Raw genomic sequence first — 27,429 nt, 5'->3', positions numbered from 1 at the left:
CACTTCCACAAACATGGAAGAACTTCATCGCCTTAGGTGAAAACAAAGAAGACCTTGCACTGTTCCTCAGTGGCAAACTGGCAACGCACACCGACACAGTCAACGAAGTAGTAGTTGGTGGCAGTACTCCAAACGGATTCTCAACGACAAGGGGAGTCATCCCAACTCTGAATGCAAACCACGAGGAAGCTGACACAAGGATCATCATCCATGCACTTGAAGCCATTGATGCCGGTTATGGAAACATAATTGTGAAGTGCCGTGACACAGATGTCCTGCTCTTGCTCCTTCACTTCACCAGGGACAAAATCTGCCATGTGTGGATGATGAGTGGCACGTCCAAGGAGCAAGAGTGTTTCCCAGTACACGCCATCAACGAGGCCCTCGCTCCGGCGGTTGTGGAGAATGTTCTTGGGTTCCATGCCATAACTGGTTGTGATACTGTGTCTTCATTCGCTGGTCATGGCAAAAAATCATGCTGGAATGTCTACTTGCAACACCCGGAACTGTTGCATGGCGTTGGCAGAGATGGACCATTAAGCGATGTCGAGGAGTTCGTATGTATGCTTTACAAATCTCCACACTCTAGTTCAGGGGTCGACAGAGCTAGGCATGACATGTTCCAGAAAGGGAAGAAGGCACTTGAAATGTTGCCACCAACTAGTGACGCTCTCGAATTGCATATGTCGCGGGCGAACTACCAGGCAAAAGTATGGCTGCAGGCAAACAAGGCTGACGTAGTTGTTGCTGACCCCGAGGAGACTGGAGGTTGGCAGGCAACTGACGGACGATTAGAAGTGATGTGGATGAGGACACCATCTGTTCCAAGTAGCTGTTTGGAACTAGTTACTTGTGGATGTAAAAGCAAGTGTCGCACACAAGCTTGCCGTTGCCACAAGATTGGACAACCATGCATGCCTGCATGTGGCTGTGATGCTGAAGGATGCATGAACACGACAGGAACTGATACTTAAGAGAAGTGATTTGGCAACACCTCAAATCGATGGAAGATGATGTCTTGTTTCTTCAAATGTAGTTGCCTAATGCATCATTTACATATTACCAACAGGAACAATTGATTCTTAAAGTAAAATTTGACTTTCGACTTTGAAATTTCACCTTTAAACTGAATGCATTTTATTATATTATGCGTATTCAAAGAGTAAAAAGCATTTACATTCATGAATCTATTCACATTTAGCTATTGTTACAGAAGTTTAACCCCTTATAACTCATTAAATATTCAATGGTTCATACCAGACTCGATGTTGTATGAAAGGACAAGACAAAATAATTTTTTTTGAAAATTTGACCTCTTTTGACCTTTGACCCCCCAAATTTGACCTTCAAGGTCAAATCTCATTTTGGCAACCGGGTGTTTCTGAAAGCCTGGACCATACTGATACTTTCTAGCCCGGTTGTCAGCTTTTAACAAAAAATGCCATCAAAAGTTTCTTTAAGGGTCTTGGCCTGCCGACTATTAGGGAGCAGGTGAGAGGTGGCTCTGACACACGTTCTGACCAGCTGATCAAGTTACCAATGCTGGAAGCATCACAGTTGATGTCAGGTGTCTTTCTGGTCCTGACAGAGGAGTCCCCCAGCTGAGTGTCTGGGTCCCCCTCTCCCCTGATGGCCAGGATTCTCTCCACCCCTTCAGTCCTCTCCTTCTGATCCTCAGAGCACAGCAGTGTTTGGAGGATGGCTTCACTGTGGGCATACCAAGCAGATCTTCTCACAGTCGGCATCACAAGGTCCAGCACCTCCTTCCTCTGGGACTTGAGGCAGTCCAGCTGAAACAAGATGTGCCTAGGCCCTTCGATCCAGGAGTGCTCGACTTTCACGTTGAACCAACATGGATAATACACTCCAATGATGAATTCCACAATGAATTGCAGATTCTTCCGGTTCTTTCCTTTCAGTCCATGCTTTGACACCCAGAGCCTGAGAAGTCTGTTCGCTGTGGTGAGCCAGCGGCTGTGGTTTACTGGTCCAATCTCCACTAGAGCCAGCCTTGCAGGAAGCACTCCATCCCTGATTGCACAGACAATTTTATAGCCAGTGTTGATCAGTTGAGAGATCTTCAATGGCCTTGTCAGACAGCTTGATCAGTGGAGGGCCAGCAAAGATCCGGGTGAAGTTTGGATTGATATCCAAGTCTGTAGCATAAGCAAGGAGCTTTCCTATTGGCCCGGAAAATGTGTTGTCTGACGAGTAGGGCCATCAAGGTGAACAATGAGATGGCGCAGGGGAAGTTCACCAGTGTGCAGGTTGCACACCAACCAGACCAGCTTTCTCCCCAGGTGCAGCTCCAGCTTCCGCATTACTCCAGCTTTCACACCAGTGTTGACATTTGTTGAGTCTCCTCCAATGGCCCACATGGTCTTATCAAAACCCCTCTCTTTCAGCCAGGCAAACAGGACCTTAGCAATCTGCTCTGCATGTGACTCCTCTTTAGTTGCTTTCTCTGAGGTAAAGTGGAAGATAGTAGCTACCAGGCTCACTAAAAACACTGTAGTGTTCTTCCTTGATCTTTGCAGGAAAAGATTTGTCATTGCCCTCAGCTTCCATCATCACATTGGTCAGGTCAATCCGCCCATCAAAGAGGATGCAGGAGATCCCCCCCTCCTCCCTGCACTTCTCATCAAACTCTTCCCCCAGCTCTGCCATCAACTTCTCCTGTGCTCTATTGACCTTGTTCTTATCAATCACTTTACTTGTATTGTCTTCTGTGATGATTCCTGCATCAATCAGAGCTGCAGTTGCTATTGCTGCAGTTGGCCTCAGCCCTATGCCATACCTTACACTAGCAAGGGCAATGTTTGGAATCTCATCATAGTTTTTCTGGACCTTTGCTGAAGCTGCAGGCTCAGTGTCAGTTTCAGGGAAGAGCTCAACTTCAGTGACAAACTCATCTTCAGCACCACTTCTCTCCAATTCCAGATCCTCATCACCATCTGACAAAAATCTCTCAAGATCCTTCCTGGCTGCCTTCTCTGCTGCTGCAGCATTTTCCTCCTTGCTCCTTCTCCTTTTCTCTGCATTCTTTTTCTTTTCCTGCCTTTCCAATGTCCTCACCTGTCTCTTGTGCTCTGGCAGATCAGGGCTCCCCATTTGGTGGGGTCCTTTACTTCCAACCTTCTCTTTCTGTCCATTGATGTAGGCAAGATCTTTCACAGGAATCATTTTCTCTCTGCTGCAGGAACAGTTAATGTGGGCTTGGATCACACAGCCCTCACTGGCCTCACAGCCTCCCCCCTCACAACTGGTAATCTGACACTTGCAAGTCAAAATATCAAATAGCTTGTCTAACTTGACAATGAACCTCTCTTTGGCATCAAGTTTGCCCTTCCCAAGAGAAAACTTCACTGCCTGATTCCAGACCTCCTTGAGCTTGGACATGATGGTCACCTTTTCATTGATAACAGGAGGCTTGAAAAGAGCATTATCTTTGCTCCACTGACAAATCAGACCAGGGTAGATGTCAGACACGAGCTGGTCCACTGGGTAGTTCCTCCTGTCATCTTCACTTTGCTCCCTCAAGTAGATGCCATACCTCAGGATATCCCTCACAGTTGGCAGTTCAGACACCAACAGCTCCTGCCCAGTGCCAACAAGATTACTTAAATGAGAACTTGATTTCATCCTTGTTCTGACTTGAGCCATTTTTAGTAGTTCACACTGAAATAAAAACAATAATACACAGGTAAGTATCCACTACAGACAGATATTAAGGTATTACACAGGTATTACAGAAAACCCTCAAAATATTCACTTCACAGGTCACTATTTTCTTTCACATGTAACTCAGGCTAGCAATAGGTAAGTACACAAATCAATTAACAAATATAATATAAAACAAGGTAATTTACATCTAAAATTATTATCTATTTGTTCCTCAGGTTCCTAATCAAAAACGTACTTACTGGCAATGCCATAAGAAGAGAAGAGAAGACGGATGGATAAGGATTGCCAACCTCCTCAACATCGAGCTTTCAGCAACAAGATGGCTACAACTGCCGTCCCAACAGGAAGTTACCAAAATAAAAGCCCTAACTTCAAAATAAAAAACGTCTCTTTTTTTCCAGAAGAATAGCAAAATAATCAAAAATTTATTAATAATCAACTGCAAATTGATGTAGGTTAGGGTTATCAGAATTTTTTTTAAACCTCAGATTTGTGTTCTACACACCAAAATACGTAATATGAACACCCCTCTCGATTGATTTACAAAAAAAAAAGTATGGCCCGCCCTAGTGTCGGAGTGAACTCCATTCAATGTGCAATGTGCGCTGAGTGGGTTCATCAAAAATGTAGTGGTCTGAGAGGGTCATTAACCAGTGTGGAAGCTACATTAAAGTGTAAGGTGTGCACAGAGGGAGCTGCCGATGGAGGAAATGTTGAGTTGGATCTTGGAGACAGCACGAAGCTGGAAGGTGTGAAAACATTTTGCTACCTAGGAGACATGCTGAATGGAGAAGGTGGATCAGACTCGGCAACGGTTGCTGGAGTGAGATGTGCATGGAAGAAGTTTCGGGAACTGAGTGGCGTACTGACGAGGAGGGGAGTGTCGTTGAAGCTGAAGGGAAAGGTGTATGCTGCATGTGTGAGAAGTGTTATGATTTATGGGAGCGAGACATGGGTAATGAACGTAGAGCAGCAACGAAGGCTGGAAAGGGTGGAAATGCGAATGATTCGGTGGATGTGTGGAGTATCATTGAGAGAGAGGAAGAAAAATGAATTGCGAAAGATGATGGGAATAGAGCCTGTGATGGATGCTGTGAAGAGAAACAGGTTGAGATGGTTTGGTCATGTGTTGAGGAAGGATGAAAGTGACTGGTTGAGAAGAGTGATGGAAATGAATGCAGAAGGAAGTAGAGGCCGGGGAAGACCGAGAAAGACATGGCTAAAGATGGTGGAACAAGAAATGCGGGCATGGGGGTTAACAAGGGGAGATGCAGAAAATAGGGCAAAATGGAGAAGATTGTCAATGGGGACCGCAAGGCTAACCCCCGCTCCAGCAGGGAAAATGGCCGTAAAATGCCTATTGTTGTTGTTCTCAATTACCTTTCCCTTCAGCTTCAACGACACCCCTCCTCGTCAGCACGCCACTCAGTTCCCGAAACTTCTGCCATGCACATCTCAAAAATAAATTGCCTTCTCCGTATTATCATAATAAAGATAGAGTGAAAATTTGGCCCATTGGGATATAACCTTGACACATTCAATTAGTATATGATGAAGAAGCAAGTCAAAATAAATACGAGTACACACAAGCAAATATAATCAAAATAAATACTCGTGTGCGTTTATGTGTATGTATATTAAAAAAAGAAAAGAAAAAGAAAAGGTTCTCAACTGTGTATTCCTCTGAAAAGCGACATTGTTTTTGGGTACAACACGAACACACACACACACATAGACCCGGCGATTCACGGGGGATATGTTCCTGGAAATTGCGGTGAACTGCGAAACCGCGAATGGCGAGGCATCGTTTCGATGGAAAAAGGAGGAATTGGTTCCCGAATTGCAAAAATCCGCGAATGTCAAGGAACAAACTGCCAATGGTGAGGCAAAATTCGCAAATGTCAAGGCAAATCCCGCGAATGTCAACGATAATCTGTAAATGTCCATGAAAATCCCACAAATGTCGACGAAAATCCCGCAAATGTCGACGAAAATCCAGTGAATGTCGATGGAAATACACTAATGTTGATGGAAATCCACGAATGCCGATGGAAATCCACGAATGCATGCCATGCCATCGTTTCAATGGGGAAAAGAGAGACAGCTAATTGCACCAATAGATATGTGGAGTGTTTTCATTCTGAACAGTAACTCGCAGGTATGACGTGTTATGCAGCTGGTGGAATACCCTGCGAAGCTATTCAGTGTGAATGGCGGGATATCCCGCGAAAAACCGCGAATACACGGGACATAGGGTCGCAAATAGAGAAGCAGGTCACAATTTATCAACCGCGAATACGTGGAACCCGCGAATAGCGAGGCCCGACTGTAAATATACCATGTACATATTATACATCTACATATACAAAATACCTCTCTGTAACACTTTAATTATTTGGCATCTTTTGTGGTCGTTGCTGTACGCTTTGTTGCTCGATAAAAATTCCATACTGCTTGTATGAACTAATGTCCTTTATGTATGATTTGTTCATTCCAGAATAAAACGGCATTCTTTGGGAAAGTTGTCGTCACGTTCATACGCCCGTCGGTGTGGTTCAGGTCACCAAGTCATTGACCACTGAATACTTCGTTTACCTCTATTATACCATTACAACAGTTACATCTGAACACATACTGTATGCAGTACCGACCACCAAAGTTATATGGAAACGTCGTGGCATTGTAAAAAATATGAGAAAAAAAAGAATGAAAAAAAAACAACTGCAAATGGCGAAATTCCAAATGGGGAATCCGTGAATGTCACGGATGGAAACCCTTACATCATTTAATCATACTGCTTTAACCTCAATATCTATTTTCATTCCAATCACAAATTAATACTCCAGTATTAATATATCAAAATATAATGTTAAATCATGACTGTATTGGGATATTATCAAACCAGCGAACCGCCGTCATCTGTTCACTTCCGGATTCGAAAGCAAGCAAGGTCCGTGTCGACAGCATTTCAAAATCATAATTGTATTGAGGAATTTCTGAAACCTCCTACCGACCTCACGACACCCACTGGGGCCCCAAAATGTTCCACAACAACAACATGCATTTTAAGGCCATTTCCCCGCTAGAGCGGGGGTTAGCCTTGCAGTCCCCATGACAATCTTCTCCATTTTTCCCTATTTTCTGCATCTCTCCTTGTTAACCCCCTTGCCCGCATTTCTTCTTCCACCATCTTTAGCCAAGTCTTTCTCGGTCTTCCCCGTCCTCTACTTCCTTCTACATTCATTTCCATCACTCTTCTCAACCAGTCACTTTCATCCTTCCTCAACGCATGACCAAACCATCTCAACCTGCTCCTCTTCACAGCATCAATCACAGGCTCTATTCCCATAATCTTTCGCAATTCATCATTTGTCTTCTAGTTAGCCAGTTAAGAGGAAGCATCGTTCATTTTTTCAGGAAACCACCAAATTTGGCACAGATGTAGTATGGACCTATACAATTGTTTTCCTGAGGGGCGCCCAAAAATTCAGAACCCCTGGTGGCCGCCATATTGAATTTCAACATGACCGCCCTCTGTGACCTATTTCCCTCAGTAACTTCTGTACTATGAGTGATAACACCACAGTTCCAGTGTCTTACCCCATGTTTTCATGGTCTCTGAATCCAATGGGATCAATTGCATAAAGATTGGCATCCATCATCTTTAATTTCAAGATGGCCACCATGGTGTTTCCATTTTCCTTGAATCTCTCATCGTATTTTAGGTAAAATTTCAATTCCAAGTGATACACATTGTTTTATTGGTCTCTGATAACAATGGAATGGAATTAATTAATCAAAGTTACATGGGGTAAGACACTGGAACTCCCCTCAGGAAAACAATTGTATAGGTCCATACTACATCTAGCACCAAATGTAATGTTTCGATACTATAGTATGCCATGTAAGACGTGTCTGCCACAGCGTTTGATTGCCATTATTTAATTAGTTTATCTAATCACAATCTAATCAATAATAATAATACTTTATCTGTGTAATACATGTCCATTATGTCACTTTTATTTTATGTATGAATTATATATTTTTTTCAAGTCCTATTTCTTTCTTTCAGATTGAGAAAATGTCCAAGAAGTTCACCCTGGTTCAACCTCACCCGAGTGGGAGCCATGATGTACCACCAGACATCCCATCAACTGACTGGAGTCTATGTGTCCTTTGTCAAAAGACGACATCAGAATCGCTTCAACAGCCAAAGAGGGGCACACGCTTGGATGCTGATGTGAGCTACAAGATGTTGGATGGTCAGCTGAAGTTAGCACAGGAAAAGGGCTACGATCCATTCAAGATCGACCTCGATCGCATTGATGACGGCAATGGCATTGAAATGACTGATATCGAACACTGCATCATGGCATAAGTCCTGCAGAAGTAAACTTTCTGTCTCCAAAATTGATAGGTATGCCTCTGCCAAGAAGCGGACATTAGATGGATCAGAAGCACAGCAGGGAGGTAGTCCAGTGAAAACACGTCATCTCATAAATCTGTCGCACATTAGTGAGCAATCAGAACCAACTTGTTTCTTTTGTGATGGACTGGGTGGAGATGCTGGACTCCATAGGGCTTCTACATTTGGTTTAGACGAAAATGTCCGACGCTATGCTGTAATGCTGAAAGACACTCACTTGCTAAGAAAACTTGCTGGAGGAGATATGGTGGCTATTGAGGCTAGCTATCATAAGCGGTGTCTAAGTGCACTTTACAACCGTGCCTCTAAAGTGTTCTTCGGTCATCAATCTAACAAAGCAGACAGGGAAGAGGATCAAAGGTGTCGTAGCATTGCCTTTGCTGAATTATTGTCTTACATTGAAGAAGCACGGAAGTGTGAGCAGGGTCTTGCCACTGTCTTTAGGTTAGCAGATTTAGTGAACATCTACAAAGACCGACTGATAGACCTTGGTGTTGGAGAGGATGTGAATGTGAATTCCACACGTTTGAAAGACAGCTTACTGTCATACAGTCCATCCCTGTCAGCCAGTAAAAAGGGTAATGATGTGATGCTAGCTTTTGACACTGATGTTGGGGATGCTCTGAAGAGAGCTTGCGAAAGCGACTTCGATGCTGCAGCAATTAACTTGGCCAGGGCAGCACAGATAGTGAGAAGACAGATCTTTCAAGGGAATTATTGTTTTGATGGGACTTTTGCAGATGCCAGCATTCCAAGTTCTCTTTTAGCTCTGGTGACCATGATTTTAGAAGGTCCTAGCATTGTGCATCAGACAGGGAAAGAGGAGTCAGTTGCAAAAGCAGGTAGGACTATTGCACAGTTGCTTGCATTTAATAGTGTGAAATCAGCAGCAAAGGAAAGGGAAACCGTTCGCCACAACAGAGACCGAGAAAATCCGGTACCAATCTACATAGCATTAAAAGTACATTCTGAAACGCACAGTCGGCAGCTCATAGATCGCTTCTATAGTCTAGGACTGTGTGTGTCATACGACCGCATCCTGGGATTGTCAGCGAGTGCTGCAAATGCTGCTATTCAACAGTTTGAAGCCGATGGTGTTGTTTGTCCTCCCAAGCTACGCTCTGGCGTTTTCACGACAGCACAAGTAGATAATATCGACCACAATCCCAGCTCGGTGACTGCAAAGGATTCCTTCCATGGAACTGCGATATCGCTCTGTCAGCACCCAACAGAGGATGATCCTGGAGAAGACCGTGGAAGATTGATAATATCGAAAGACAGCCATTCCATGTCAAATCATCAAAGAATCTGCCGTCATCTCTCAGATTTTTGTAAAACTTTGGGAACCAATTGGGACCCATGAAAAACGGCAAGAACTCAAATATTTTTGCTAACAGCCTCTTAATTAGTGAGATACAGACTAACGAACTTTGGACTAATTAGCGCGACGTCGCGAATTCAAATGGCCATATCTCTAAAAGTATAACACCTAGAGAGCTGGTTTTGGTGTCATTTTAAAGGTATTTTCATGCCCTATGAATTTGTCTGGGCAACATTTTCCTACCTCCAACCACAAAAACGTTATCACAAAATATAAACTTCAATTGTGAATCCCCAAAAAATGTATCCTTCAAATTTCCTCAAATTCATCCCAGAGGTACCTTATGATGTCAAGAAGCTTCCACATAAATTTTGTGATGGGCACTCCAATAGTTTCTGAGATATGAGCAATAATGTACATGTACGTATGGCATATAGGTTCGAAAATCAGCATTTGTAATGTATTATACAATCAATAAGTGAGTTCAAGTACACAGTGTTCACTAACCTGACTTAGGTTCACTAACCAGTGTCACCGATTTTCTTGGTTTTGGATTTCACATATTTATCTGCAGCAAGTCTCTTTTTTGGAATAGGTGATTCTCCAATCAATCCCAAAGACTCATTCATTCAGTGTATTCAGTTCCATTTCAGGAGAATGAAATTCAAACTCCCCTGAACTGCCTGGTATTGGTGATTCACCTCCACCATCATTGTCCTCACTACTGCTAATAGCACTGCTGGTCACTGGTAATGGTATTTCACTCTGAGTCTCTACCACACCTGGTTGTCTTTTTGCCAGTTTCTTACGACACTGGGTACAGATTTTCTGTGCACTTTGCAGTTTGAGGCTTGGATGAGCGGCTATGGCTTTTTGGCTAACAGCTCTCAAGCCAGACGACTTTGGTTTTTCATGAGCTCCAAAGGGATTGCAGCAGGATTTCTGCTTCAAGATGAACTTTTCCTTGGCAGTCGTCATTTTTCTGCAGCTCCTTCAGAAGTGAACTGCCAATTTCTGTTGGTGGCAGGCCTAAGCATTACACTAAGCCAACTTGGACTTTCCCTGGGGATCTTAGACTGTGAAAGTTGCATCACCTCGACTTACCCACATGGGAAATCCCAGTTGGAATTCCCCAGATGAGAATTCCCCTCAGGCCCAGTTGAAAATGAAAGTATATGATACTTCAAAGCAATTGATGGTTGTTCCCTGTGTTCCCTGTCATGGCTAGGTTAGAATGATTGTATAATACATTACAAATGCTGATTTTCGAACCTATATGCCATACGTACATGTACATTATTGCTCATATCTCAGAAACTATTGGAGTGCCCATCACAAAACTTATGTGGCAGCTTCTTGACATCATAAGGTACATCTGGGATGAATTTGAGGAAATTTGAAGGATACATTTTTTTTGGATTCACGATTGAAGTTTATATTTTGTGATAACTTTTTTGTGATTGGAGGTAGGAAAATGTTGCCCAGACAAATTTATAGGGCATGAAAATACCTTTAAAATGACACCAAAACCAGCTCTCTAGGTGTTATACTTTTAGAGATATGGCCATTTGAATTCGCGACATCGCGCTAATTAGTCCAAAGTTCGTTAACCTGTATCTCACTAATTAAGAGGCTGTTAGCAAAAATATTTGAGTTCTAGCTGTTTTTCATGGGTCCCAATTGGTTCCCAAAGTTTTACAAAAATCTGAGAGATGACGGCAGATTCTTTGATGATTTGACATGGAATGACCCAAGAGGGACCCAAACAAATTCAACCACTCCCTGCAACCTACACAAGTGTGTTGCCTGCTGATGGCTTTCCAAAACACCTCTTCGCACCAAAACTGCAAGGGCCTGTAAAGGCAATGTCTGATGCATGGGTGCAAGACAGAAAAAACCACCATTTAGAGGCAATTTTTCCCCGCAAAGCGGGGGTTGGCCTTTTCGGGGACCATGGTTGTTGTTGTTTTTTTGGTCCACTTTTTGAAGCAATGTTTTACGGCCGGATGCCCTTCCTGCCGCCAACCCTGTTTGTCGCCTTTTTTACGATAAACAGGGAATTACCAGTGTACTGGTACTCAATTTGCCGACCTCGGAAGGATGACAGGCTGAGTCAACCCCCCTGGCGTTAATTCAGCGATCGACCGGGATTCGAACCCAGGATCCTTGGATCCTAAGCTGGCACCCTAGCCGCTAGCCCAACACCAGGGATTAGGTGCAAGACAGAAAGTTGGAGACAAACTGGTTGGAGGAACTGAAAAGATGGTATGATTCAGGGAAATCAGATCGTGATGAGTTCATATCTTGGGCTGCATATCATGCTGGCCACCTACATCAGATGGTGAAGCCGAAGGCGACCACAGCCTTGATGCCAATGTTTAGAGAAAAATCAACATCTGTTGCCATGATCACTCACGTCATAAAAGTTGTAAAGGCTGCCACACAACTCCTGAATCCAGAGCAAGTACCAGTCATCACGATGGATCAACCCCTCTATGCACTTGGCAAGCAGATACAGTGGAGTCATCCTGAACTTTATGGTGAAGACAAATTGGTTATGATGTTGGGACCACTGCACACGGAGATGGCTGCCCTCAAGACAATTGGTGATTTCATGGACGGCAGTGGATGGACGAATGCCATAACCAAGGCTAACATCGCTACAGCGGGTACAGCTGATGCTCTAATCCATGCATCCAACTTGTGCAAAGCCAGGCACGCACCCCAAGTCACAGCAGCCGCACTACACATTTTGCAGAAGAAAGCATATGGAACGTATCTGGAGGTCACAGATCAACCTAGAAGCTTTGACGACTGGTGCTCAGGACAAAGAGATAGCCATCCACAGTTTTTGTACTGGTCTACTGTCTTAGACTTCCAGCTGTCCATCTTCCAGTTTGTCAGATCCATTCGTTGCTCAAACTTCAAGCTCTATGTGGAGTCCACAGCACAACTAGTATCCTGGTTTTTTTCAATGGATCACACTAACTATGCCAGATGGTTGCCTGTTCATGTGCGAGATATGGTGGCGCTCCGAGAAACTAGTCCACATGTCTACCAGAACTTCTGCCAGGGCTCATTCACTGCCAACAAGACTGGACGGAAATTCTCATCAATAGGCCTCGATCAGGCTCACGAACAATTGAATGTACTCGTGAAAGGAGATGGTGGAGCGGTCGGCCTGACTGAAAACCCTGCTGCACTGAGGAGGTGGATGACAGCGGGCCCTGAGGTAGCTCGAATGATCGAAGAGTTTGAAGAGTTGTACTTGAAGCCGAAGGAGCAAAGGGACCTACACCATGAACAAACTGGTAGTATACAACAAGCATTTGCCAAAGATGTGCGCTCCCTTGTTTCAACCATTGAGGAGATGGGCAACCCGTTCGAAGATGACAGCAATGATCTTCTATCACTTGAATCTAAGGAAATAATGCCATCCAGCGTTAGAGAGACTGTCATGCACGTTAAAAAGATTGGTAAAACACAGTACCAAACATTCATAGCAGAGCGTCTGGAGAAGCAGGAGAAAGCTATAGATGATGTAATCTCTCGGAATAAGCTTCCACTTTTCAATAGTCCAAAGCAAGTTGGTAAATCAAAGGTGAAGGGAATGATAGCAGAACTCAAGAATGACTGCCATCTGTTTTCACGATTGTACATTGCGAGTCAGCGGCGAGAAGGAGACTTGGACAACTTCTTCTGCCATGAGAACCAGGCGTTTCCTCCAGCGATCACCAACAATGGCAAAATGCAGCAGGGCGCTAAATCGGACCTCTTACAATCGTTGGAGAAAGTATCCCCTGCTGTCCATGTGGGTCCACAGGTGGAGGCAAAGGTCTTTGATGGGGCGGCAGTTGTCCACCTTCTGCCAGGGGACTCAGCAAAAAACTTCTATGAATATGGCCAGAACATTTGGTGCTAGATGTAGTATGGACCTATACAATTGTTTTCCTGAGGGGAGTTCTAGTGTCTTACCCCATGTAACTTTGATTAATTAATACCATTCCATTGTTATCAGAGACCAATAAAACAATGTCTATCACTTGGAATTGAAATTTTACCTAAAATACTATGAAAGATTCAAGGAAAATGGAAACACCATGGCGGCCATCTTGAAATTAAAGATGATGGATGCCAATCTTCATGCAATTGATCCCATTGGATTCAGAGACCATGAAAACATGGGGTAAGACACTGGAACTGTGGTGTTATCGCTCATAGTATAGAAGTTATTGAGGGAAATCGGTCACAGAGGGCGGTCATGTTGAAATTCAATATGGCGGCCACCAGGGGTTCTGAATTTTTGGGCGCCCCTCAGGGAAACAATTGTATAGGTCCATACTACATCTGTGCCAAATTTGGTGCTTTCCTGAAAAAATGAAAGATACGCCATATTTTTCGGTCTTAACTGCCTAAGTATTCCTCTCTCTCAACGATACTCTGCACATCCACCGAACCATTCGCATTTCCACCCTTTCCAGCCTTCGTTGCTGCTCTGCGTTCATGACCCATGTCTCGCTCCCATAAATCATAACACTTCTCACACATGCAGCATACACCTTTCCCTTCAGCTTCAACGACACTCCCCTCCTCATCAGCACGCCACTAAGTTCCCGAAACTTATTCCATGCACATCTCACTCCAGCAACCGTTGCCGAATCTGATCCACCTTCTCCATTCAGCATATCTCCGAGGTAACAAAAATGTTTTCACACCTTCCAGCTTCACACCGTCTCCAAGATCCAGCTCAACATTTCCTCCATCTGCAGCTCCCTCTGTGCACACCTTACATTTGAATGTAGCTGCCACACTGGTTAATGACCCTCTCAGACAACTACATTTTTGATGAACCCACTCAGCACACATTGTACATTGAATGGAGTTCACTCCGACACCCTTCCTGCACACAGCACATGGCCACTTCCCAGTTCTTTCCACCTCACCACATGCTTTACCACTTGCCATCACCTTCGTCTTAACGCTATTCACCTTCAGACCTTTTGTCTCCATACATTCCTTCCACTTGTTCATCTTTTCCTTCAGTCCATCCATACTTTCCGCAATCAACACCAGATCATCTGCATACAACAACTCCCACGGTAAACCCTCCTTTACGTTCTGAGCCAGCACCTCCATCACAGCTACAAATAGTAGTGGACTTAGTACCGACCCCTGATGCACTCCCACCTTCACCTCAAACTCACCACAGTTCCCGTCCTTCGTCCTTACAGCTGTGCACGCTCTTTTGTACATTGCCATCACTACTCTGATCAACCATTCTTCCACTCCTAACTTCCTCAATGCCCATGTCACTACTTCACGTGGAACCCTATCGAATGCTTTCTCCAGATCAACAAACCCAAGAAACAACTTCTTCCTCTTCTCCATGTATTTGTCCTGCAACTGCCTCACAATAAAGAGCGCGTCTGTCGTTCCTCTTCCTGGCATAAATCCAAACTGCATTTCGTCGATCTTCTCCTTCTTCCTTATCCTCCTCTCCAACACCCTTTCCAATACCTTCATTCCATGCTCCAATAACTTTATCGCTCGGTACGAGCCACACTCCAGAGGGTCACCTTTCCCCTTGTATAGAGGGACGAGGGTACTCAGTTCCCAACCCACTGTAATGTGGCCTTTCACGACCAGATTACAGATCTCTGTCATTCTCTTCACACCCCAACTTCCTGCTGCCTTCAACATATCTCCCACAACTCCCGTCGGCCCTCCCGCTTTTCTACTCTTCGTTTCCACAGAAGATTTTAATCCACAGAAGGAGAAGGAAGGATTTTAATCCACAGAAGATTATTAAATTCCCCTTTTGTACAATATGCAACTGTAATTACTAAATGTTGGCTGGACAAGTGTGCCAAGTGCGCCAAGTGCGCCAAGTGCACATTTGTACAAGGTAAACCAACAAAAACAGACAACGTAAAAATTGACTTTGAAACAACAACACAGCAGTTAGAAAACGAAGCATCATACAGAATACCATGGAGTTGAAGAGGGCCACCAAATATGTCACAAGCAAATGTGCAAAACAATCGCCAAAGAATATCGATGCAGAACGAATGCTTATCATGAAAACATACCTCTCCCCAATAAGTTTTCTGAGAATTATAAATGAAATTCAACATTAAAAAACAGAGCATCAATGATGCAGTACATGAAAAACATGGTTACTCACATTACACCATGGTTACATGGATGGTTACTTGCATTACCATTTATATTCCCTCACCTCCTTCATGTGTTTGGATGCACATGATTCCTTCACTTGTTTTCACAGTTAGGATGATATGTCCAAACCAAATTCCAATGGATTGTTAATCCCAAAAAATTTAACATTGGCCATAAATTACATATTTTTGGTTTCTTACATCGCAATGCTCACTGGTATCTGAAACGCTACTTTACAAAAACATTGCATGACTAAATATACAATCCTTTCTGGGCACTTCTGAGCTCCTCACCAAAAAAAAAAAGTTTTCATCTGCAGCTCAATGGAATACTGCTCTCCCCTCTGGGCTGGTGCTCCTGCCTCACACCTAGCTTGGCTTCACGCGGTTGAAACCAAAGCTTTCAGAATCATTGGAATCTCCCGCAATGAAGACGATCCTGAGGGCCTTTCCCTCCCTCACCGCAGGCTGGTAAACTCCCTCACTCTCTTCAATTCCACTCCTCCCTTCAGGTCTTTAAAACAGCTGTTCACCACCATCTCTTATCTTCCCCCATCCAAAACCTTGATCTTTTCTACCCCCGTTAAAACACCCCAAATCCACCTCTTTCAATCCCCAACTTCTTTCCTGGAATTCCTAGAAGTGTTCATTTGTTTTATACCGTGTACCCATCCCTCCTCCCCAAGCCCCCCCCCCCCTTCCACAGATCTACCGACGTCCCTGTTCTCTACTGCTGCTGTGCTTGTGTGCTTCCCTCTCTCTCCCCCTCTTGTCTCCCACTCCCTTCATCGTATGTTTTATGTGTCTGTGCATGTTTTCATGTTCAATGCGTTAGCTCTTACACGAGCCTTGATTCTGTGAACAACAAAAACAAACAAAAAAAAAAAACTGCCGACCAATTCAGAGAGCCGAAGAGGAGAGCCGAAGAGGAGAGGAGGATACATCAACGTTACAGAGATTGATTCGCGGGACCCGTTTCCGTACGGATCCTGCATTTGCCTCACGTCTTCACGGATCGTTCTCGACTCCCATTGATCACAATGGAATTGCTAACCAAGCGCCACAGATGTGACAAGCGAAATGCAGGTGTCAAATGGTTACAAAAATCGTTGTTCCAGGTGACAAAGGATTCCGACAAAAACACTATTCGACGTTTCAAACTTTTGACTCAACTTCATGCATGTTTGTCGATTTTTACCGCATTACCTCAAAACTTATTAAATAACACGGTGTGAAGCCAAGCTTTCCACCTTTTCATTTTATTCCAAACCAATGGGAAGACTTATCGGTGTCAAGTTGATCCACGAGAATGTGTCGGCGGAAATTAAACGATCTGTCCCGTTGTAAAAGATGGAGATCTATTACGTGGAACAAAGGGGATATGTTCACCAACAATGGTTTGAATGATCGATTTAAGTTTGGAGCATGAGGATCGATGGACAGCTTAATGCAACCAATATCCTGGAGAGGGGTTGGGGGGGAATAAATTTAAACAAATAATAAAAACCTACCTTGGCAAGACTTCCCAGCTTGACAGTGCGTCATATGGTTGAGCACGTTTTTCATGGTACGGCAGTGTGGGAGGTTGCACGGCCGCGTCTCTCCATTCACCTGCTCCCGCCGCTGGCACTTGTGCGCGTGCAACAAGAGCACCAACTGCTGCTGAATCAGCTTCCGCTTCTCGGGATCCGCTGCTGGTGTACTTCCCAGGCCTTGCGCCACTGGCTGCGCCAGACCTCCACTCTGTTGCGGCTTGAAGGTACAGGTAAACAGGGGAAACAGCAAAATTAGCCAAATTAAACCCAAAAATCACATTCCGGTGAAGGAACACGTATTTTATTCCTAAAGAGGTGCAAAGCAGAACCAAAGAGAACATTCTCCTTTAATTATCCAAGGTGATCATTGCAAACGAGGCTAAATATTTATTAGACTTCCAAAGGTCATGGACACCCTCAAAAAAGTGCAGAAAAAGCATGTATTGCTGGAATGGTGATGGAGAGCGATGTCCACGAGGCATTACCATAATGGAGGCCGCCATTCCATTCAAATGGCAAGTTCTTATTCTGGCATCGGGTACTTTGTGCAGATCCCACTATTAAGACTAAACTGGTACGCATATTCACCTCTGAGCTGTCTAACCTGGCCTCGAATCACAACCCATCTATAAACTGTCACCCTTGTGTTTCATCGATGTGTGTGCCGTCCCGCTCCAATATGCATGTGCAAACAATGTTATAAACTGCAGATCAACAAGCATTCTGAGTATTGCGCTGCGATACATGTCCCCTACCGGCAGTCTGTCATCCGGAAAACTGTTGGGGAAATTACCAAAGGGTTATTTACCCACAGGTTCTGAATCGTTCCCAATCGCTAATTACCTCAAGACGGGCTCACCTGTGATTCGCACTCGGGACTTCGATTTACACACCTCGCAGACAGGTCAGCAGAAGCACGAGAAAATAAGTTGTTGATAAAGAACCTTTCGAGTCGCTAAATATCAGTAATTTATTATATTTTCCGGTTCACGATCAATGATCGATGTGTATATATATGTTGCTCGGCTTGGCTCCGCCCCTCCCGAAAGCACGCGCTGTGTCGCGGTTTTGACGTTCGCCAGACGAGGCTGAGGGCGCGCGGTGCGGCTTGAGGAGAACTCTAGAATAAACAAAGTGCCATAACTTTGTCAAAAATGATCGAAACGTCGTGAAGTTGATCTGAAACTTATCATGAGGAAACCATGTGCCAAGTTTGAAATCATTAGCGTTAAGAGTTTAGAAAAAAAAGTCCGGAAAACTGTTCTTTGCCTGACGGACTGACGGACAGACGGAGGGACGGCGTACAAACCTATAGTCCCCTCCAGTGTACACCGGTAGGGGACTAATAAGAATCTACTCAAAGGAATATGGTAAAAAGTAGGTCAACATACAGGAAGTTAGAATCAGTTTCCCAACAACAGCATGCCAGTACTTTATAGGATGACCAGAAGTGCTTGCAAGGTTTGAACATGCGATATCTCATAGGTGCTAACTTTTTCCAACGGAGATCAATACCTGAACACCAATCCTGGAGCGTTCACAATGGCCAAGCCGCAATGGCACAAGAGCACACTGGGCCTTGCTTTACGACTGATCACCACAGAAAAACAAAATGCACTTACGGAGACGTGTCGCCTCCACTGCCAATGACAAGGTTGTCCTCGTTTCTGCTTCAATGCAGTTTGCCATGGACTTAAAGCTAAAGACCCGCCATTTGGTGCGACTTGTGTGGACGCTTACAAACGTTTTGTTTGTTCAACACACCGTTTTGATAGCCGAAGGTTAGAGTGGGATGGGAAAACAAGAAGCAGCACATTGCTGCTTTCCAAACCTTATGCACAACAACCTCAGCATTACAACACCAACACACACCAACACACACACACACACACCCACACACACACACACACACACACACACACTTCATTCTCTAGATGTTAACGGCTCATTTAACACTGATATTGACAAAGAGCAAATCATGCTTGTTGAGTTCAGCAAAGGACAGGCATTCATTGTGGAAGGGTGGTAAAATAGTACAAGGTATACTCTCCATTAACATTCCATGGTTCCACACCTCAGACTGTTCTTCAACACAAAGAATGAGATTTGCAAGTCCTCAGGTAAAACACGTTCAGGATTTAAGTGCCGTTGGAGAAGGAAGCACCGGTGATGCAACCATTTTCTTATGTAAAAATAAAAATAACTAGAACGGCACTTTTCGACGTCACGACGTCGACCGATATGCCTCCGCCCACATGACTACATCATTATACATACTTGTACCAAGTATGATTGAAATCCCTTCAACTGTTCTCAAGTGTCACATTTTTTTTACCTGACATGACCTCTGACCTTTGATGCAGAAATGTAATCCGTTCATCTTTGCATCATAATATATACTTGAACCAAGTTTGGTCAAAATCCCATCAATGGATCACAAGTTAGCTTGATAACAGAATTTCTCCCTAACGGGACCTCTGACCTATTGACCCCAAAAATCTAATCAGTTCATCTTTACCTCATTATACATACCTGTACCACGTTTGACTTGGATTCCTTCAGCTGTTATCAAGTTATTGCAGTGACGAAAACCTATCACTGACGCACAGACGGATAGCCCGACAGACATCCAGAAAACATAACGCCTCCGGTGACTTCGTCCGTCGGGGAAGTGATGTGAGTTGACGCAGAAAACATGCTTTGATATATTTCGCTCACAAGGTTCAGACATACATGGAGGCGGCCATCTTGGATTTTGACGTGGCGACCCAATTTTCAATAGGGTTCTTCCTTATGCCTAGATACACCCACACGCCAGATTAGAAGTTGGTACTTCGCTTATTTTTCAAGATATTCAGCTCACAAGGTTCAGACATACATGGCGGCGGCCATCTTGGATTTTGACGTGGCGACCAAATTTTCAATAGGGTTCTTCCTTGTGCCTAGATACACCCACACACCAGATTAGACGTTGGTACTTCGCTTATTTTTCAAGATATTCCGCTCACAAGGTTCAGACATACATGGCATCAGACATACATGCCGGCGGCCATCTTGGATTTTGACGTGGCGACCCAATTTTCAATAGCGTTCTTCCTTATGCCTAGATACACCCACACGCCAGATTAGAAGTTGGTACTTCGCTTATTTTTCAAGATATTCAGCTCACAAGGTTCAGACATACATGGCGGCGGCCATCTTGGATTTTGACGTGGCGACCAAATTTTCAATAGGGTTCTTCCTTGTGCCTAGATACACCCACACACCAGATTAGACGTTGGTACTTCGCTTATTTTTCAAGATATTCCGCTCACAAGGTTCAGACATACATGGCATCAGACATACATGGCGGCGGCCATCTTGGATTTTGACGTGGGTTCCACCCACCCACCAAATTCGAATGTGGTCCTTCGCTTACGCACGCACGCACGGACGGACAGAGGGGAAAACCATAGTCCCCCTTTCACTCCGCGGTGCGACGGGGGACAAAAAGAAATACAAAGCCCACTTTTGGCAAACAATAAACTTCTGGCACTTGATCGTATAGAGGCTGCTGAACGTTTCACATCTAATCACCAACATTGACCCAACTTCTTTGAGAAGATTCCACATGGCTGCCGTCTCCAACTAGAACGCTTAACCTTGCGTAGTCTTGAGAAAGGAGGACACGGAAAGTCATTTCAACTTCTGCTTTGCGTTTCCGAGCACGATCTACGTTCGTTTTGTCCGTGTACTTTGCCGAAGTGTGATGATAACGATGCAGCACTATGCGCAGCCATTTGTCAGAATGCAGAATCAAAAACAGTTATTCTGCCCTCAGGGCATGACGTGAACACAACCATAAAAAAGTTATGTCGCACCTAAACGGTACGTGAGATTTTCGCAAATTTGGTATCAAAACTTGCGTGAGACTCCAAAGGAAAAAGTCATGAAAGGAAATTTTCTGATCGGTGATGGTTTGGAAGTTATCCTGAAAATCAATGAGGGGTGGGGGGAATTTTGGCCCTTTCCAACACAGATGGGGTTAACACGTTATATTGATCATTGGTGCCTCTTGCTTGTGTCTTTTATAATGTCCTGAAATAAAAACAGTAAGTTTCCTGTTTGGAAAGATTTTAAATGTTGTTTGACTGATGGACAGGCAGAGTAGAAAAAAAAAAAACAGGCCCGAAAGTCTAACAGCGGCGCAGCCTGGCAGCGGCGGATTAACGCACGGGCACACACGGGCACGTGCCCAGGGCCCCCAAACTCAATGAGGACCCCGGAAAAGGCGGCGTGAGAGTCATGGTGGCTCACAATCTTTCGATATGAGACCGAGGTTGGGTCTCACTTTGCCGACAAAACATATCACGGACCTTGTGAGTGGTGATAATAAACACAGCATAAAGGAAATGCTCCATCTCAAGGAAAGAAATCACCATCACATGATTAATCAATCTAAAAACGTTTCCCTGGTGTGTTTTTTTTTTTTTTTTCCTGATGTTTTAACTAGACGGGGATATTACAAAATTAAGGGGTGAGATTAGTAGCTATTAGTAGAAAAAGCAGGTAAAGTGGAATAATAACGACGTTTAACATATAAAAATGCAACAATAAAAATTGTATAATTTCTAATGTTAATATATATCAATATTTTTAAGCAGATCCACGCTATAATATATTGTACGATCATAAAACAACCCTCATTCGTAAATGGACTAACATGCGACATGGCGGAACATTGCGGTTTTTTAAATCAAAATACCTGTAACCAGGGGTGAAATGAAACGAACACTTTTGTGTTTTATGTGTCGGTTTGACTTTTTGTGTGATTAATGTTAGCTCTTTCACGAGCCTTGATCTTGTATACAAAAAAACCCCCAAAAAAACAAAAAAAACCAGCGGTGCTGAAACGCGAAACAGCTCAAATAGAACAGCACTCGGTACAGAGCATACCTGCACCATGTGAACAGTTTACGTTTTGTATCCCACTGATAGGCTGGATCTGGATTGGGACCTGAACCAAAATCTAATTGACTTGTTCTTGTCAGCTAACCAACTCATCCACCATGTTTTGTTAGAAGTCGTCCACAACGTTTTGAAATATTGTGCCATGTATCGTTTTTGACTCCATCACTCAATGGTGAAGAATCACTATAAAAAAATAAAATAATTAATACTCGTATTCGAACCCACATTCGCATCTTCACCAAAATTTAATCAATTCTTCCTTGAAACACACCCAACCTGTCCACCAAGTTTCGTCCGAATATGTCCATAACATTTTGAGATACCGTGCTATATATCGTTTTTGGCCATATCTCCTAATGGTGAAGAAACACTTTAAAAATCTCAGATCCAGATCCGGATCTTCACCAAAATCGAATCATTTCGTCTATGTCGCACAACCAACCTGTCCACCAAATTTTGTCTGAATCCAATCATAACTTTTTGAGATATCCTGGTCACAAACAGACAAACAGACTGGGGTGAAAACATAACCTGCGTCTACCTTTGGTTGCGGAGGTAACAAAAGGCGAAAAGGGTTGAAAAAGACCCAAAATTACCTTTTTCATGACACGCGGTAGAACAAAAAAAAATGTTCCCTGGTCTGTGTAGCACATCTGGGGCGTGTTCAGTTACCAATCAGCATGCTATCGCTTGCTAAGCCAGCCGTTCCTTACAAACGGCTTTGTTGAAGTGCTTGCTTGTGTGCTTAAGCCACTGGGCGAGCACTCTACAATAAACTTTTTGTTCTTCCAAGAGCGTCGTCTATGTATACAAACAATAATAAAAACAATAAAAACTTGATACCTCAACACACCAATGAAAGTGCTGGGGTGTGTTCATTACCAAACAGCTATTCCTTGTCCTCGTGTATGCTTTATTAACTTAGTGTAACATTGAATGGAGTCCATGTATTAATGCATGTTCATGTATTCGTGGTTTTGGGGGATGTTTTGAGACTAAATATCGTTTTGTGCCCAGGCCCTCAAAAAATGTTAATCTGCCTCTGCAGCCATGCTCGTTTGATACTTTAGTTGAAGAGGATAGTATGACCTGGGTGGGGATACCAGTTAGAAAATAATGTAAGTATTAAATTATTTTGAAGTACTCTAAGTCTCTAAGCTGTCGGTCACCATGGGAAGTGAAGAGATTGCATTGAGATACTGGTTTATTCAATATGTTTCGAGTCAACAATGAACCAACCATACACCGCTTCAATCCAGTAATCTGGCAACCACGACAAAGGGATTGCAATGTTATGATCATATTTACGATATTATTATTATTAACGTTATTATTATTATTATTATTATTATGAAAACGATACTACTGTATTAAGAATCCTGGGATAATTTGTCCGAAGCGGCCTGAAGGTGAGGCATGAAGGCCTGAAGCCGAAGGCCTACATGTACTGTGTCAGTTGGAAGACCCGTAACGCCTATGCTATCAATATTTGATGTTAATTTTAACAATTGGGTTGTTTGTGTTTCACACTGAATGAGAAATGTAAAGGTAGAGCATGCAGATTGTGATATATGACAGGTTTCTGTAAATTGCTCTCTCTCATGCACAGTTTTATCCCTTCTCGTCTTCAGTTGTCATACCCTTCCTGCCGTCCATGGTACACGGATTCTTGTGGTGAGGCTATTGCCCAGAAACAACTTGCTTTCGTCTCCTGGAAAGCAAATCCAACGGAAGGAAATCTCATTTCCTTTCACAAAGCCTGAAACAAGTGTGTGTCCACCCTCAGGAGAGCCAGGAAACAATATCTCTCCGTCCTCAGGACCGAACTCTCTTATCTGTCTCCCTCTTCCAAATCCTGGTGGTGTCTGGTAAAATCTGTTTCTGGTGTTTGTTCCCCCTCCATCCCCTCCCTCACCTTAAATGGCCACACGGCTGACTCCGCACGTGAAAAAGCCGAATGCCTCAACTCTGTGTTTGCCTCTAAATCTTGTGTCCCAAACCCATCCCTCTCTGTACCCACCGTACCCAGTCGTACCCAGCTGCTCCTGGACTCTGTGTCCCTTCCTCCTGACAAGGTGGAAAAGTGTCTGTCAACCCTCGACTCTGATTCTGCAACTGGACTTGACGGCATCAGCCCACGGGTCCTAAAATCATGTTCTTCCGCTCTTTCACTCCCTCTCTCTGTTCTCTTCACCCTCTCTTTTGCTCAAGGTCATCTTCCATCTGCTTGGAAATCTGCCAACATCACCGCTTTGCACAAAAAAGGTGCAAAAACAGATCCCAGCAACTACAGACCAATCAGCCTTCTCCCAATTATCAGCAAGGTCATGGAATCCATCATTGCTTCAGATATGAAATCTTTCCTCTTCTCCAATGGCTTGATCTCTGATCATCACTTTGGTTTCAGACCTGGACACTCCACTCTGGACATGCTGCTTCTGCTTTCTCAACAATGGATGGAGGTCCTCAATGCCAAACAGGAAATTAGAGCAGTCTCCCTTGACATATCACATGCCTTCGATGCAGTCTGGCACCCCGCTCTGCTCACGAAACTCTCCTCTTTTGGTATCCATGGAAATCTCCACGCATGACTGGCGGACTTCCTCTCTAGTCGTAGTCAACGTGTGGCCCTGAATGGGTTTCTCTCATCTCCTCTTCCTGTTCAGGCTGGAGTTCCCCAAGGCAGTGTTCTGGGCCCTGTGCTTTTTCTGGTCTTCATCAATGATCTCTCTGACTCTCTTGAAAATCCTCTCTATCTCTTTGCTGACGACTCTACTCTCTGTCGCTCCATTCTTCATCCCTCAGATCGGCAGTCTGCAGCCTCCTCACTCTCTGCAGACCTTGACAAAATCACAGACTGGGCAAACAAGTGGAACATGTCTTTCAATCCTGACAAATCTCACACTCTTACGATGTCTCTCCGAAAAGACCGACTGGACAACCCTCCCATCCACTTTCTGAATAATCCTCTCCAAGAAGTTCTGTCACTCAAGCTTTTGGGTCTCACTATCTGCCATGATCTTTCCTGGAAAAACCACATTTCAAATCTGGCCTCCAAAGCCAGTCGCCGACTGGGCATCCTCCGTCGTGCGAAGTCCTTCCTTGGCACACCTGAGCTCCTCACCACATACAAGGCTTTCATCCGCAGCTCAATGGAATACTGCTCTCCCCTCTGGGCTGGTGCTCCTGCCTCACCTAGCTCGCCTTCGCGCTGTTGAAACCAAAGCATTCAGAATCATTGGAATCTCCCGCGATGAAGCTAACTCCAAGGGCCTCTCACTCACTCACCGCAGGCAGGTTGGTGGTCTTTCCGTCTTCTACCGACTCCTCTCTGGCCTTGCCCCCCCAGCTCTCTCTGGGCTCTGTCCCGCAAATATTCCTACAGGTCGCACAAGATCTGCCTGCAACCCTCTTTTGGTTAAACTGCCAAAATCAAGACTCTCTGCTCACCTTCACTCCTTCATTCCTCTTTTCTCCCGCCTCTGGAACAAACTCCCTCACTCTCTTCAATCCCACTCCACCCTCCAAGTCTTTAAAACAGCTGTTCACCACCATCTCTTATCTTCCCCCATCCAAAACCTTGATCTTTTCTACCCCTGCTAATTTCACCCCAATTCCCCTTTTTGAAATACCAACTTCTGTCCTGGAAGTCCTTGGTGTCCTTGTGCTTTATACTTCTCCCTCCCCCCCCCCCCCCCCTTCCCATGCCTCCTCCCCCCGGGCCCTCTCCCTTCCACACATCTCCCTGCTCTCGGATGTTGTGTTTGTGTGCTTCCCCTTTTCTCCCCATCTTGTCTTCCGCTCCCTCTTTTTGTGTATTTTGTTTGTCTGGTCGATTTGTTTGTGAAGTAAATGTTAGCTCTTTCACGAGCCTCGATTCAGTATACAAAAAAAAAAAAAAAAGAAAAAAAAAAAAAAAGTTTGACGATATGTTCGGTCTGAACGGCATAGAAATCAAAACGGCGATGTGTGGAGTCATCCGCCATACGCCGTCGTGACATCGCAGGCATTATCACATCACATCACCCCCGTCATGTGACCAGATCCTCAGCTGCGATTGGTGTACGTTTGTGAGGGACATGCATACATACATTGCTCGACGACTTGGCCCAACGGTGTACGCCGTAAAAATAATTTCACTCCTCTGTGCCTGCGCGATCGGGATAAATTCAGAGCCAAGGTACAATACTGCTAAACCACAAGTTAATTTTCCGATCCATGTTCAAAATATAATATTCAATTCAAATCAAGTTGTTCCTCAATCGTAAAGGACAGACAGACAGACAGAGAAAACTGCACCAATTACTCAACCCCTCTTTTCACTTCGCGTGCAGAAAGCACCGTGTGGAGAATCTGGCTGAATGGGTAGGAAAGCAAGTTTTGGGCACAGGCTTTCATTGGTGACATGCTATGTGGTGAGGTCAATACATCACTCTACTTACTCTACGACTGTCCATCAGCCAAATTTTTACAGTTGCGGTAAACAACGCGTTTTGACACTTTCAATTCAGCATTCCCATGTCTGTACTCTTCGTGAATGAGCGACTTTCAAAATGACGTAATTCACCCCAGAATGTTCGGTGCGCATGCGAAGACACCCCTGGTAACGGTGATGCTCGGGCATCATTCAGTATATCATGGTGTGAGAGAGAGATTGCAACATAAAATGGCTCACAAAGCTTCTAAGAGAATCCAAAAATACATGGAAAGTACCTGAGAGAAATGGCTGTGCCTCTGCACAACGACAAACTTTGAGAACTTTCTCGGCTCGCTGAATGGGAAGCTGCCTGCACTGCAAACTCCTGACCATGTGGGCCGGTGCAAACCCGAGTGGGCGGGGCATGTGCTACACAAACCCCCAACGGATTACTAACAGCGAATGGACTTTGAATGTTGTGGGAGTGCCTACTGTGAATATGGCAGCCTTGGTGATATATTTAACGGACATCTGGATTTGGAAATATGATGCTGCGTGTCATTACTCAGTAACAGTAACCAACTCTTCGGCAAAGGGGATCTTCGTGACGTGAAAATGCACAAAGCTTGCGCCAACTACATTTATGTGGACGCGAGATGTATCAGGTAGACCTACCTGAGAAAGACCCCACATCTAGTTTGAGTGATTCTGAACACCAATGGGATGGACATATCTGGGGATGTTGAATATACAGGGTAAGTTTAAAATGACAGTATTTAATATTAATCATGTTGGTAGGGGTGGTGGTGCTGAGGCCTTTTGGAAATACATATTGTTTGTTTTGATACATGGCCAAAAGAGAAATTCTACCAGATTTTTGTATCTCTTGCTGAAAAGAGAAGCCGTGTGTGTGTTTCACG

The 27,429-nt window shown here is 44.2% G+C and overlaps 1 protein-coding gene across 4 annotated transcripts in view; it reads right to left on the bottom strand.

The window, feature by feature from the left end:
- Positions 1-27,429, bottom strand: part of CREBBP (CREB binding lysine acetyltransferase) — a 239,121-nt gene that overhangs the window by 149,686 nt on the left and 62,006 nt on the right. For all 4 annotated transcript variants that reach the window (XM_078777854.1, XM_078777855.1, XM_078777856.1 and 1 more), the window contains exon 4: positions 17,119-17,359. In XM_078777854.1, coding sequence (XP_078633980.1) covers positions 17,119-17,359 — 241 coding nt within the window. The remainder of the gene's footprint in view (positions 1-17,118; positions 17,360-27,429) is intronic.

Source organism: Myxine glutinosa, chromosome 5, assembly GCF_964187855.1.
Source record: "Myxine glutinosa chromosome 5, kmMyxGlut1.1, whole genome shotgun sequence".
NCBI classification, from domain to species: domain Eukaryota; kingdom Metazoa; phylum Chordata; class Myxini; order Myxiniformes; family Myxinidae; genus Myxine; species Myxine glutinosa.
This window is presented reverse-complemented; position numbering and strand designations above follow the sequence as displayed.